This window comes from Lasioglossum baleicum, chromosome 9, assembly GCF_051020765.1.
Source record: "Lasioglossum baleicum chromosome 9, iyLasBale1, whole genome shotgun sequence".
Classification (NCBI taxonomy): domain Eukaryota; kingdom Metazoa; phylum Arthropoda; class Insecta; order Hymenoptera; family Halictidae; genus Lasioglossum; species Lasioglossum baleicum.
Genome location: NC_134937.1, coordinates 15946821 through 15962721, shown reverse-complemented (window position 1 = coordinate 15962721; position 15901 = coordinate 15946821). Strand labels below are relative to the sequence as shown.

The window sequence follows — 15901 nt, the reverse complement described above, 5'->3', positions numbered from 1 at the left end:
ATCGATATATTTCCCTTCCTGCTGTAATTTCATGTGAACTTGTTCGCGAAAAGTTTTTCAGTATGATTTTCAAACAACTAGAAGTCCAACCACGTTTTGATATTGTAATGTTACTAGAGAAAACAATTATAATAGTTAGAAAAAGATTATCATCATGATAGTCATCAGAAACAGTTAAATAGTAAATTTAAAGAGAGAGGATGTCAATTTTTCGCGAAGAATTTGTCACAAATCTATTTGTGAATCTTACAAAATTCACATTTACATTTACAATTTCTTGTAAAGAGTCACCCAATAAGAGCTACACACGTTTGTATACGTGACTGTATAATTTTTCCAGGATAAAATGGCAACTATTGCTCAACTCACTTGCAAAAATCTGGGAAGAAAAAAAGGAAAAAAATATGGCTGTAGTAAGATGTAACATTTCACATTATCATTTGAGTGAAAAGAAGAAATGCTCGAGTTTCCAGTAACCTAACAGCTTCAACCATAACTCTTTCGACAGGTGGGGTTGAGACGATTCTGAAATTTCACTCGTCCGTTTTCCCGTCGATTCCGAGTTGGTATGAAGGCAGTACGTTAGCGAGCTAATTAGAAATCGTATCCGAGACGTATGCTCGCGCGCGCCCCGCCGCACAATGAAGTACGTTTATAAGGTTCCAGGGGAGCGCGTGATCCGTAAACTCGCCGGGTGCGTGTACAGTCTTCACCTCGGATGGTGTAGGTTCCCTGAAATTACGTAACTAAAGCACTTACGTCGGAGTAATTTCTCGCCAAGCAACGATACCACCTGCCGCGCGCGCTCGACGTCCCCGTAAATCGGTTTCAACTTCGAATGGCACCTTTACGGCCAGGTGACGAGAAAATCGTCTCACGGCCCCGCCTTCCATTCCCGTCGCTCCTCCGTCGTACGCTTCATTTTTCCGCTTCGGATCTGACGATAATGAAAAATCGACGCCATTACCGAGTCGATTCTCTGCCCTCCGCCCTCCGCGGCGAACGAAATGTTTTATTTATGACTCTTCGTTGCATTTTAACGCGAGCACCGCTGATTGATTAGGTGCTGGAATAGGTGAATTAATTAATCGCCGGGAATCGGACGGTTGATTTTCCGGCGAATTTCACGAGCGACGCGACGCGACGCGACTCGACGGGGGTCGACTCGAAATTTCGCTCGATTTTCCAAACCGTTTCCCCGGTCGGTCGGTCGGGTTTTTCGCGGCGGCGGGAGAAATACGCGCGTGCCAGCCAGGGAAACCGCAAGACGCGTCACTGCCAATGCGAGGGAAACGGCAAAGACGTGTAACCGTTCCACGGCGGTGCATTCGCGCCCCAACTTCGTCGAACTACGTGGCGCCGCACGCTCCTGTATAAATTACTCCGTCTGCGATCGAGACTTAAGAGCTCCCGTACATATAGAACGCAAAAAAATACGGTAATCTCTGACCATTTTTAGAAGTGACATTATTTTGTACCGGTAAAATGCTGTGTGCACATTTTAAACTATTAGGTTGTTCGGAAAACAATTTCATTTATTCCCGGGGAAAATCCAAGACGATCTTTCACTATTTAGAATTTTTATTCGCTGATGTAGTGACCATTTTGTTCCATGATCTGTTCCTATATTGCTCGCAACTTGGAGATCCCGTGCTTTGAGAATTCCTGTTTTCTTGTTAGCAACAAATTGAGTTGACTTTTGATTCCTTAAAGAGTATTGAAGAGAACGAAGTAAATTCGATGGTCCATCCAAACAGCTTACAGATAAAATAGAAACACAAATATCTCTAAACGCCTCCTATTCTTCTCTTGATATAAATATCAAAGTAAATACATCCACAAACATTATCATGGAATCTGCCAATGAATGCATTCCTAAAACGTTGAACAAACCTCACAGAAATCAAGTTCCATGGTGGAATGACAAATGCCTGAAAGCTGTCCAAGTCTACAAACAAACATTCCACCACTACAAACACCATCTCTCATTCGAATATATAAGAAAATGAGGGCAACTGCACGCCGAACCCTAAAAGGACACTAAAAAATTATCTTGGTATAACTTCATTAATACCATGAACACGTCAACCCGAACCACTCTCATATGGAACAAAATAAGAATAATACAATGGTTCTAAAAACCAATTGAAAATCCCCGCACTCGTCACTCCTGACACAATAATTCTAAACTATCCATACGAGATTTCCAACCACCTCGCCTCAACCTTCGCCAAAAATTCAAATGACGCAAATAGTGCGTTCCGTATTTTTAAAGACGACTCTCCATCCAATTCAAAGAAGTAGTCCCTAGCTCTTACAAAAAACTCCTGCCCTGGCCCAGATGGTGTTTTTAAAACATCTATAATGAACCTTCTTGAAGATGCACTTTAATACTTAACTTCCTATGAAATTGCTTGTTACTTTTGTCGTGACGAAGTGTTCGATCACTCGAATTCTTTGTTTGACAATTTGTCTCGTATCCAAGAATATTTCGGTACTGCTATATTTTTTTCCAATGACAATCTACCCCTTAACTATCGATTTTATCGGAATCGGATACTGATGGAAATTGTATCGATATGAAAGGGTTGCGTGGCGTGTTAATAAAATTGTTTTTGCCTCGCCTAGTCGCGACGGGCTTCAGTTTGATACGTTTTTAATGGTATCCGTTATAACGGAAATAGAGGCGACGCGACGTTGAAATGAAATCGCACGATTTTAGCACCTGATATTTTAAAAGCAAATTGCTTGTTTATTGTTTTACCCCGTTACGTTTGTTTCTGGCTGGATCTGGAATTGGAAAAGAAAAATTGTCGAATGTATTGCTATCGACCGAAATTATTGCAAATATTTCGTCGAAACTTCGGATAAAGTAAATCTAGCATTTTGAATTGTATAAATCTGTGTTCCTTAACTTAGAAAAAACTAAGTTCTTTAAATAAACTTAATTTCTCGAAGTGTTAAATAAATTATGGAATTATTTGTGTATGGAAGAGAATTGTGACTGACAAGGGTTTGATGAGTTGTATTAATCTGTTGTAAACAGGGAAGGCACACGATGAAGAGCGACGTTTGGGCATTCGCAGTGACGCTCTGGGAGATATTATCGTTCGCGAGAGAGCAACCGTTTGAGGAGCTTCCCGACCATCGGATTGTCGAGAATGCAACATATTTTTACCAGGAAGACGAACGGAGAGTAAGTATCGTTATTTTATTCACAACAGAAACTGAACAAATTATTTTTAATTCGCCGTATCAACAAGCCACCAACGTTCTGAATATTTAAATGATTTATTAAGACAGACTTTACAAAACATTAGTTTCCAATTATTTTAAATGCTAGAAGTTTTAAGTAAAGTATGGTAAGCGAATCTACGTGGTAGGTGATGTAGTTTATGCCCCCAGAAATGAATATTATCTATCGATTTTTACATTTTATGGGTCAAAAATGAATGTTTTATTTGATTGCAAATTATGATGGTATACATTTCAGACGTCTGACGATTCCTTAAAGCGAAGGAAAAAGATATGAAGTAATCGGTGTTCTCTCAAAATAACCGATATATCCTATGCACTAACAATAACATTCTTTTTGTATTTATTGAATTAGCTACAAGATGTTATAGTTGTTCCCTTTACTTTCGATTCCGTCATTAACTAAATTTCAAAGGCAGATGTTAAACCAATATTGTCCACACTTGTTCACAGATGATCCTACCACTGCCGAAGAACTGTCCCAAGGACATCTATGACCTGATGCGCGAGTGCTGGCAGAGAAACGACGCGGACCGCCCGAACTTCCGCGAGATCCACCTGTTTCTGCAACGGAAGAACCTCGGCTACAAGCACAGCGACTCGAACGACACCTGATACAGAGAACTGGAAGGCTGGAACCTGATCCGGCTTTCTATGATCGGCGAGCTGAACGGCAATTGGTGGCACAGCCCTTCGACGACCAAGCTCCACCAAACCAGACCAAGTTAGTACCTAGGATGGCCAATCGTACGAGATGACGATCGATGAATCATCCAAAAGCGAAGGTAACCCGACGACCACCTAATCACGGTCCGTCGTTTCGCATAATTGCAGCAAACTGCACGATCTTCAACAAACATTCAGACATCAGTTTCTATCCGGAGATTCCGCATTCTCGTGTAATTCATTTTCCGGCGACTATTTTACTGTTCGGATCGAGATAGATTCGTCAGCGAGCAACAATCGCGCGCATTACGCTCGAGACTTATGTTAACCTAATGGTTCGAAATCAACGGGGTTTACAGTTTTCCACAACGCGAGCGCCGAGCACAATGTTCATTACGTACGTTTCACCGCGATTGCTAGGAACACGGAATTTGTATTTATAGTCAGTCGGATGACGATTCCGAGCCGCGGCGCTCGATACGGAACGGGACGTTCGTATCGTGGGCCAACAGTCGACGAGCACGTTTGATAAATCGCACACACGCTGCCCTGAAATTGATACTGTCAGCAAACAAGCTCGCGACACACACCGTAACGACAACCACGCGGCACGTTCGGGACACACGTGGCCCGGACTTCGCGGATCAAGGCGGGTTCGACGATTTCTACACCGCCAAGTCATTTCGCATAAATGACGGGACATCCGTCTTTGCTACCGACTCTTTTCGTCGGGCCACAAGGTTTTCTACACGACGCTTGATTTACGAAGCTTGTCTGACAGCTACGGAATTCAATACTTGGATGTTTAATGCAGGAGGAACGAAAATTAGATCGTTGGTTATCGGGGGAACGGCTAGACGATTTGTGCTGATTTAGTGATCTCATTTTTTAAAGAAAAGAATCTAACCTTGTCTGATTAGTCTGATTTTAAAAACCTGAGGTTGTACATTCTGTGTTATCAGTTTACGATCTCGAGGGAGTATGTTTTTGTATTTTATGTATTTTAGAAAATGATGAAATTATCATTGTGAAGACGTACGATTTTTAATGTACGTCGAATAATTACATTGGAAAAAGATATTTCAAAGAACCAGATTCAATAACAGCTCTAATTATCAATGAGCATAAGGGAAATTTTGTGCACAGGGTGATTCTAATTTTGCGTCGCAGACTCACGTTTCGTTTCCAAATTATGTAAAAATTCATTAACTGCAACATATCACATGAATAAAACTGCCACATTTATATTCAGGCAGAAAATTTTTCCAAATTACTTTGCTAACAAATTTCACTTCAAAGTAAAGTTGAACCTGAGACAAATTTCTGAAAAAATTTTCTGCTTTGAAATCTGCATACTCAATTTCAATAAAAATGGCTGACGAAATGTGGCAATACAAGTTTGTCTATTTGTCTAATAGTCTCTTAAATAGATGTTATTAAAAGTATTTTTCGTAGAAAACAAAATGTGTACTTTACAAAATCCGTTCCTACATTATTCTTAGTTGAACTTAATGTGTGGCTTTTGTGATTTCTCGACGGGAACTTAAAGAAACTTTAGACAGAAGTGAGAGGTGGGTTATTGACAGAAGGGTTAAAGGAAAATTACAGGGTCCCTTATCTGCATCTACAGACGCAAAGGCTCGACGGAGCTCCGTGTTAAAATTCACTTAAACTCCGCGTCGCAAATTTAGAACGGCCCTGCTTGTCTGAACTAGCAGTTTCGTAAATTCGAAGATGAAGCTCGCGATAACCAAGGGTCTATCGATGTCGGCGTTCAGGCGGTTCGACTTTAAAGTGAGTTAGAGTGGCGGGATGGACACCGGAAGGCGTTCGTTAGCTTCGCGAGGCCGAAGCGCGACGGTAGTCGCCTTTTTGCAGCGTTTTAATTAACCTCCGCTGACGAAGGAAAACCGGGAGTACCGTGGCGCGGGATTTTGTATCGGCGGGAAGTTGACGGCGCTTCGGAACTTAAGATTGCCGATTAAGTTCGATAGCGTGGGCGGCCACGGCAAAATGGACGGGAACCCAGTGTCCCGTGACGGGGCAGCTTTGTCAGGGAAAGAGAGAAAAAAAAATGAAGGAATAAGCGAACGACGAAGAAGGTAGTCGACCCGATAAGAAAAACGGATTTCTGAAGCCGCGCAGCCGGCTTGCGTTTCAGTTCCCATGAAACTACTAATAAGCTTAAGGATGCGCTTAACTGAAGCGCATAAATGTTTGACAATACCATTAGAGGTTGCAGTATAAAAATTCGTATAAATATTATAAATATTATATAGAGCGTGTAAAGAATGTTGACGAGTTAATCGATAGTATAACGAAAAAATGATTAGTGTACGTCGTTTTATGTAAAGGCTTCGCATTCCTCTCGGCGACGCACAGTCCGGCGACCGTTTTGCGCTCGTTAAACTACCTATCGATTCGCGAAACTTGGTCGCCGTCCCGAGAACCGAATCCGATGAAACCACCGCGCCAGCTCGGATACACTCGTGATTCTGGTTTTAGGGTATAGGTGTATACGTGGAGGGGGTTTGGGGCAAAAGGGGGCAGGGTAGAAAGAGAAGCTGTCGTGTGACCTGAAGTTAAGTTTATAGGACAGAACAGACCCGGTCCATTTGCCCGATAGATATTCTCGTTTGTGTCGCGAATACGTTCCGGCCGTTTCCAGAACCGGATGTGCATTCTTATCTTAATCGTTTCTGTATCTGGAATTATTTAAAGGACAAGTGTAATTTACGGTTTTAACTAAGTCTTTCTTAATGCTTTTTAAATTTGGACACTACAGTTTCGTATTTAACCGATTGCTTGATAGGTCACGTGACAGGAAATTGGATGTATTTAAATACTTGACAGAACAATTTTCAATTTGCCAATGTATACGTCGTAAGTTGCGATACAGTTTTATCTATTTTATTGGGCATACTCGATCATTTTAATTGGACCAGAAAAGTTACGAGATAAAAAGATAATAGACCAGAAAGTGGAATTCCCGATTCAGTGAACGAAAATAACATTGGACAGTATAGATTGTCTGTCAACCATTTTCGCGAACATCAAATTCGACTATATTCGGGGTGGAAATTCTATTCTCTGCAAAGGGTAACGAAGCAATATTTATCGGGTATTGGATCCTATGTGTTCAGCGTGGAACAATGAAGAACTTATACATGTTAGGACGAGAGTGGGGCGTTGGATCGCACGGTAATTCGCTGCGTTGTTCTGGAATTTATAACGTTACTCAACTAATCCAGTCACTCCAACAATCTGTAAAATGTAAATCGCCGTAAGAAACATAAGTGACGTACGTACGAGTACACGCGACTGGAGGTAGTTCAGCAAGAGGATCGACGATCGGTAATCTAATAGTCATCGATTCACGTCGCACTATATAATAAATCATGAACCGGTGAGAGCATTGTAACCTTGCGAGACGTAGATCAGGTCTGTGCAACTTGCGGCTCGCGAACCGCAGACGACTCCTCTCCCTACTCCTGGGTCCTCCCCACCAAACTCCTGTGGAGTGTAGGAGGAGATTAGGAGTGTATATATAAGAGGCCGTATCCTCTCTCGCAGTGACGCGAGGCTGAGCACGGTGGGGGTAATATGAAATAGTTGGTAGTGGGGGAACCGGTACACCGATAGTGGTGGTCGTGAAGCGACAGCGGTGAAGAAGTTGCCCGGGCCTGACGTAGACATCAGTGTCCTCTTACGGGACTACGTCCGTTGCGGAAATTTAATCGCGAGATATCATTTTGAATATGAAAATTCTACTATATTGTCTATGACATGACATGTTGGTAATTTAATATAATAATATATGGAGCTAAGGATCGATAGCGGTAAGACGTACTGCCACTCTATTAGGAAACCTATATCATATCGAGCGAGATCTCACTTCGGGTCCTTTCTCATTCAACTCATGGCGGACGTTCCAAAAACAGTGGGTCACCAAGAACACGTGTATTTTCAGCGTGACTAAAAATCGAAAAGTTCTTGCAGAGGATTCTGTGATTTTTATTCGGCGTTGAATTCATGTGTAAAAGTGGCCCAGTATTTTTGAAAGGTCCTGTATAATCGGTTCGTTCGATGGCACGCGCGACGAGCGTTGTAATCTCACGGAAACAATAAAGGAAAACAATAAAGAATAGCGGAAAATAGATCACGGTCGATCGTACAGAACGCGACATGCTGTGTCGCAGAGGATCGATGTACATATCCACTTTGATGAGCTTAACGAAACGTATCGGCGGCAAACATGGCCGACTTAATGGACGCCTTCTGCACGATCGAACGATCGACAGAGGGAAGTGTGCACATAATCCTTCCTACAAATTGAAATCGGGAATGTATCCGTGTTTTCGCGCGAATTCGAACTTGTAAAAGCGTTCGTGACTTTTCAAGAAAGTTTACACCTGCCAATTACATCGCGTTTGAATTTCGTTCTTTTAATTTCGTGCTCCTCTCTTGTATGATATTTATCAATGCTTTGACGCTGCGTATTTAGATCATAGAATGGCGATGGAAGCATTGTTTTCGTTCTGTTGTAAATCATAATTAAATTCCGTAGAGTAGAATTTGTCGTTAATTAAAGATTCCATATCATTTCATCTTACTCGCTTTTCGTCAGTGTTGTCCGGAATTTCGATCGTGTTTTACTTAAAGGATCAGAACGATGTGGACATTAGAAATAAATTAATTATTTTGTAAATATATTAAAATCAAACATATCCGGCGTAAACCGTTCCTGATCGGTTCCCTGGCTCGTTTCTCTTTGTAGGAAGAATTCGTCGCGTTTTAGAGTGAAAGAGTGAAAGAACGTGTACAAGAGTGATATATAGAGAAAGAGATATACATATATATATATATATCGATAATCGTTGAACGAAGATCTCTTTGAATAATGAACAAAGAGAATTCATTGAACTAATCGTTTCCATCGTAGCGATGTCTCACGTGTCGTGAGAAACACTTTGTACAGTTTGTAATAACGTAATCGCAAGTATACGCGGCACAATTCACATCCCCACCGAAAAATCGATTAATACACTGTCCTCATCGTGAATTTTATTTTCTAGAGCGAGTGCGATCGGCGGAAGAACGATGTTCAGTTTCAAAATATAAATTTTACATTAAAGTGGAATAATCTTTCTTTTGTCGTATCTGTGAAGATGCTACACACAAATATAAAGAATTCACAAAGATTAAGTAAAATTTGGATGAACCAAAAGTGAAATGAGTTTGTACTGTATTTTATTAAATTTTGTGTCTCGAAATAGTTGTTTTATTATAAAATAGCAGGAATAACAGCCATTTTATTGGAAAAGTACTTCGATGTAAAATTTGCTGTTCTTGTTTCGTTCATGCTATGTATCGAAACATGTCTCTCGATACAAAAGTAAATTAGTTAGGTGATCGAGGTCTGAGTACCTGTTCCTACTACACTGATATGCTTCAAAGTTTGAACAAATTTTTTTAAAAAAAGATGATTGATCAGCGCGTCAGGAAGATTGGTATCTATGTGCAGGAACTAGTGGATCATACTTTGACTTTGGTTGCAGCAAAATTGATTGGCCTCTTGAGAACCTGAAGGTATTAACCATACTTGTCTACTCCGTCATTCTATCTTCAGTGTCAGCGTTCTTTTTCAATTCTACGATCCATTCGAACGAAATTAATAGTAAAGAAAATTTGATAATAGCGTTGTTATTATTTTCAATAATTTCCTGATATTCTTAGCTAAAGATCGTAAAATACTTTATCATAAACAATTGAAGCTTGTACATCTTAAAAATTGTGGTACAACATTGGAAGCTGATTCCAAGCGAAATAAAAGTGTGCATCGACCTTTTAACAAAAAATATGACTGCAAATCGATAGTGCGTTATTTTTGCGGGGAAATAGGTAAAAATGATCAACAAATTCTCGCTTGGGGCTTCGTTTAAAAAGAAATGGAGGTTTTGAATGCAGAATTTTCAAATTCCATTTTCCCGTGAACGGGTGTACGCGAAACAATTCTGCTCCATATTTTTTACTTGATTTCAATGTGAAAATGCATTCTGCTGTTTTTACCTGTCGTATTAAATGGAAAACTAACCAAGTACACCTGTAGGCTACAAATTTTCAAAATCAACTTATATTTTATGTAGAACCATTCCCTTTTTGGTTGTGATATTAAAAATTTACACTTATTTCAGTCATTGAGCCATTTGTGTATTTACACGAAAATTCTAAAATACTGACTATTTTTTGGTAATGTCCATTTCGAGATAAAAACACCATAAAATGTTATTACATGCAAATAAAATCCTTTATCTACGTTTGAAACAATAACGTCTATTATACAACTTCAAAAGTGTCAAATTGAATCACGGTGTTTTTGAAAAACATTCCAGAACACAATTTTAACAATAATGGTTATATCTCCTATTAAAACTCTCACATGGGATTAAACGAAAAATCGGTCACATGACCAATGAATGAACATCAATTTCTAACGAATGAACGGAGTTAACCCAGTGAATGATAATAATTACACAAACAAAAACTTATCATAGGACCAATACTTACTTTGCACGGAGAAAACTGCTAAATAAATTAATGCAGTGCCGAATAGGTTATAAAAGAAGTCTCTTTAGCAAGACAATTGTGATCTTACAATAGAATTACAATATAAACAGCATTAAGGGGGCATCATAAATGTTGGTTTCTCGTTTAATAGAATTTATGTCCAGTGACTAAAAGGCGTTTATTCACTGAACAGGTTAGCTTAGCGTATAAATTCAATCAAGACGAACCCCAAAATCTGAACGAACTTCTGACCAGATAATTCGGTAACGCAGTGTAGTAGTTACCAAATTTCGTCGTGTTTCTAATTCATCTCGAGCATCGAATACACGTTCTTCCGCCGCGGGGGGCAGCATAGCCATCGCTCGTCCCTAAACGAGCTTTGTTTTTCCGTTCATATTCACGCGGTTGTGGCGCAGCCGGGTTTTCTCGGCGCCCGGTTCGGGCCGGTGCTTGCAAACAAAAGTCGGAACACGGAAGTGCCGCGTACACGGGAATCCGCGTTTGCCGATGGAATTTAATATCCGCTGCCTTCGTTATGAAACGCGATCGCGCTTTTTCTCTCCCTTTCATCGTCCAGGCCGCGAGCTTTCGTTTTTGCAACTCGATAGAGGCGCGACAAGCCCGAATTGATATCTTCGCCCGCACCGCCGGCTAGGCTGACGGATTTCGGCAAACACACACGAGAACCGTGCACTACTCGAATGTCCTCTCACGAGTCTTCTTTCGTACACCGTTCGCGATTCGTTGTTCGAGCCACCCTCGTTCGGCATGAAAATTTCCTTTCACACGACGCACAGTGGGCCGTTTCTACGAAATTCGGATCAATTAACAAAATCTTCATGTCTTTAGACCGGGGACTCACATACATCGAAATGTAAAGTACCGATATTATACTTCAAAACTCTTATGGAAAACGAAACACCGAAATACCGCACAGTGGGATATTCAACCCGAAAGGTCGTACAATTTTTGTTGCCCGACGTGGCTAAAGGTCTGAAGAACAAAGGTTTCAGTATTGTTTTCTTTTTATTTTTATACCTATGTATTTTATCGAAAGCCAAGAGAGCTTATGTTCTTGAACAAAATTATGAGCTTTGTGTTCTTAAACAGTCTCTGAAACAGCGTTCATGCATTAATTAATGAACAATGACATAAAGTTTGTTCAGCTTTTTGCGAGTCTGGCCCGCTGTGTCGCGACTCACTTCCGGTCCGTTAACTCTGGCATCCCTGTTTCTGTAATTCTTCATTTCTCTTGGATGATTTGATATTTCCTTCCTCAATATTCCATACAAGCATTTATACAGTGGTTGATTGAATTAGAGCCCTTTGCATAGATTGACAACTACAAAACAATCAATATTTAAATATAATCCTTGTTATATTGAATTGTTATTGTTCTCTTATGAAGTATTAATGTGTGGGAACTACAAACACACATTAAGCATCACAAATTTTGTAGCTTTAGTAATTTTGTTTGGTTCAAAATGTGTTGACCCACTGAATTTTCGATTTTTGAAAAATTTCAACTGGTACAGTTTCATAAAAAATAATCGTGGAGGAATAAACCTGCGCTCGGAGCCTCTACTTTCGCTACCCGTCATTCGTTTCATTCTAAAATATTTTTGCATGATTGTAGGATGTGGGAAAGTGAAAAGACGTTCTTTGTCGAAAATGCTACAAATTGAAATGTCTCTGGAAACATTGGACAATTTTTTTCGAAATTCAAACTACCATTGATGATTGAAACTTCGATGGAAACTTGATCTATGATTTTTTTGGTCGTTTTGCTGAGCTTTGAATGAAAAGTGTACTACTAACTTTACAATAATATAAATAATACTGTGAGGCCTTTATATGACCGAACTTGTTCCTCGTTGTTTTCTTGTAGAACGCCTAAAAAATTGTAAATCGAGGATCTTTGTTAAGTGGTAACTTTAATCTTTAAATTGATGATCCATCTCGTCATGAAAAATAGTTTTTATATTTTTCACTCGTTAGATCATGCAAAAATATTTTAGAAAATGATAAATGATGCATCGTGAAGGTAGAGGCTTTGTGCTAGTGTGCGGAAATTTGTGTTTTATTTTCACGTCGACAAATACAATGGAATTGAAATTGAAGGAAGCTTATCTCCTTCCTCATTGCAGCCAGTAAATTAAGAGCTGCAATTAAGTTCTCTTCGATTTGCATTTAATCGTTATTTTTTAAATTTGTATATATAAAGCGAGTTTATACATTTTATACATAAACATTCACAGTCGGTTAATTAATGTATTTACACATATTTTTGTAATGACACTGATTCGTCGTGCGTTGTTATATTAATTCGGCATTCTTTAGTTATTCGTTGATTGCAAATGTGAATATAATTTTCTTAAAACATAATTTAATGAAATCAAATGACAGCCATGTTTGTCATATATAATAAATGATCTACTCTAGAGGAGTGTAAATAAGTTATATCAGTTAGAAGCGTACAGTGAAGACAAACTACTACTTTCTTCATGAAATTTGTCACTACACAGGGTGGTCTAAGTATGTCTAACATTTTAGACCTTAATCAGTTTTTGAAGAATAATTTCTATATGAAATGATATTATATATTACCACTATTAATATTCAGCATAAGGATGTATTCTTTTTTTATATACTGACGACATTTATATATACCAACATTTGATAATAATTATTTAAGAATCCTAAAAAGATTATAATTCCTCGAGCCTAACTGAGACAAACAAGAGCATATTATTTCTATCATTCGAGAAATTGAAAAAGAATAATCTATCGCTTTTTATACTATTATTTTCTACAAAAAGAATTAATTCAATATTTAATCTTCCGAGGATTACAACAAAATAATTTATTAATAAATCTGAGATCGCCAGACAAAACGAAGCAAGTTACATTTCCGAAAAGTTTGCCTTCGCATCGCGATCGATATCCTCGAGGTAGAATCTGTGTTTTCAGAGAAGAGGATCTACGTTAAAGAAATATTTTTCTTCCGAAAACGCACGCGCAAGAACCACCGATATCTGCCGTCAGATGTTGACTCGTCAAACTTTGAACTGCGATATCTCGAAGTAAAATACTTGCGACCTACCACACGATTTGTCTGACAGCCTCAGAAATATTTCCATCAATCACGGTGCACGATAAACTAATAAGGACATACACAGAAACCAACAATTTCCATGTATATTTCGGTTGATTGCGAAAGGTACACGTTTTCAACATTAGTCTTTAATTTCAATGCGTATTCTTCATTAAGTGAGACGGAAGAATATTTATATAATAAAAGAGTACAGTGTGAACGATATCATTTGCATCGACGTTCAAATGTTCGCATCAATCCGGATTGTTTGCGTCCACGCGAGACTCTTGTGCGTTATGTTCAATAATAACTGTCAATAAGTTACTTTTAGGTTGACTCATAAATGTTACTTTCCAGAGTTAAACTTTCAGGTAGACGTATAACCTGCCGGAACAGATATACTGCGATCATAAAACCGATCGACAGCTGAGACATACATATTCGACCTACTACATTTATCGACAGATATATCGGACGTGCAGGGTTTTAGGCGTCGTTTAATATCGTGGGCAGTCCTTAAAGTCTGTTCAATTCAATAGTTTTTACAATATAATATTCACGTACTTTCTATAATTATGATTGAATACTTCATTAACTATTCCATGTTAAAAGTACATCACTTTCGTAATTCATTTCCCTTTCTATAGAGGGTGCGGCCGAATAACGTATACAAGGAGCACGAAGTGATTCTTTATGACAAAATATAGAATAAAATTTTTTTATCTAAAGCTTCGTTTTCGAGAAGATCGAGGTTTAACATTCTACGCGATAGGAATCGGCTGACGCGTCTGATCATAACCAACCAATTCTACTTCCTGCATTTACTGTAGCACGCGACCCTGGCTAATCTTTAAACTGTTTTTTTTCTCGAAATCGAGGCGTCAAACGAAAAAATGTTATTCCCGTTTGTGGACGTATATTTACATGTAGAATCACCCCCTGCATTTATTTTTAGCGATCAATGTTATCTTTCTAATAATTTCGAGTTCATTCATAATTCTAGTTTTCTGGAACCTTCTTACTGTATTTCAATTACTGTGAAAGTACATAAATATGATTATTACTAGACTGCACATCAATTTTCGAGAAAAAAACATTTTCTGCAGTTGAATTTCTTCTTTCTTTAATTTTTTTGGTTCAAAGTAATGTGTTAACACTCTCCGATTCTTTCACACAAGCTTCAGCTATTCCTTTACCTCAGCACTTTACCTACCAGAAGCTTATTAATAGAATTTCCCCTCAAAGAAGGCTAGAAAATATTCTTAAAAACGGGAAATTTTCATGGTTATTAAAAAGTTATTAAGACATTTATAATCGTGTACCACAGGTTTCTAAAAATTATTAAACAATTTCCGGTAGACAGTGTCAAAGCTCGATGATTTATTTTGCAGATATTACTTTTAAATTGTAACGGGTTACTTGTTAATATTTTTTTCTTCAACTCTGGTTTCCAAAGTATGCAAAAAAGGGTGAACCTTTAAGGGTTCTACCCAGGGGAACCGGAGAGTAGAGAAAAAATTGCCCGACATCGAGGTTGCCAACAAATCTCGCCGAGTTTCCCCCGTGAGTTAAGTCTGAGTCCTGTGTATCTCTATCAGGCGAATCTACGAGTTAAATCTACTTTAGGATCACAGTATATCGTTTCCGGCGACAGTAGAATTACTATAATTCGTTGGGAACGCAGTGAAGGCGGAGGATCGGGGCAGGTCGCGTCCCGTCGACTCTGGTTTCGGCAAATAAATGTCGCAGACTCGTGGACCCGACGCACTTGCCAATCTCCACGTGCAAATATAAACGGTGAAATGGGTTGCAAATAGGCCGACCGCTCGTGGCCGCAGGTACAGGGCCAGTTATCTATTGTTATCGGCGGACATATTGACTGTCGTGCGTGGTTAACACTCGAACACACCTTCCACCTGTCCCTGTATAAATGTCACACACTTGTATTTAATACGTTTGTACATAGCGATTCGTTTTCAATAAATTACTCAGCGCTTTGACTTTTATTCCCTGTCACTTCCTGCCGTCGCGGCGCCACGAACTCTCGCTATGGTCATCTTCGCGGGACGATTCTTTGCGCACTTTGTCCGGAGAGGACAACGTGATTACTGTTAGTGTTTCGCATGGCTCGTTTCAGCCCTGTTTTCCTTCCGTTTTGCTCCGCCTCGCGCTCGCTCGCTGCAATTTGACGGGCGACACGAAGAAGAGAACTCGCAGCTCTGGAATTTTTGCAGAGAATTCACCGGAGGAACGTTGCGTGGCTCCGCAATCTGTAAGGTAAGTCGCATTCGATGCTCTGTTTCCTGGACCCCTTCACTT

The 15901-nt window shown here is 39.4% G+C and overlaps 1 protein-coding gene across 6 annotated transcripts in view; it reads left to right on the top strand.

Moving 5' to 3' along the window:
• Ddr (discoidin domain-containing receptor 2) overlaps positions 1 to 15588 on the top strand; it is a 334142-nt gene extending 318554 nt beyond the window's left edge. For all 6 annotated transcript variants that reach the window (XM_076429974.1, XM_076429972.1, XM_076429976.1 and 3 more), the window contains 2 exons: positions 3047 to 3196; positions 3709 to 15588. In XM_076429974.1, the coding sequence (XP_076286089.1) occupies positions 3047 to 3196; positions 3709 to 3870 (312 nt within the window). In that variant the 3' untranslated portion in view covers positions 3871 to 15588. The remainder of the gene's footprint in view (positions 1 to 3046; positions 3197 to 3708) is intronic.
• The last annotated feature ends 313 nt before the right edge of the window (positions 15589 to 15901 follow it).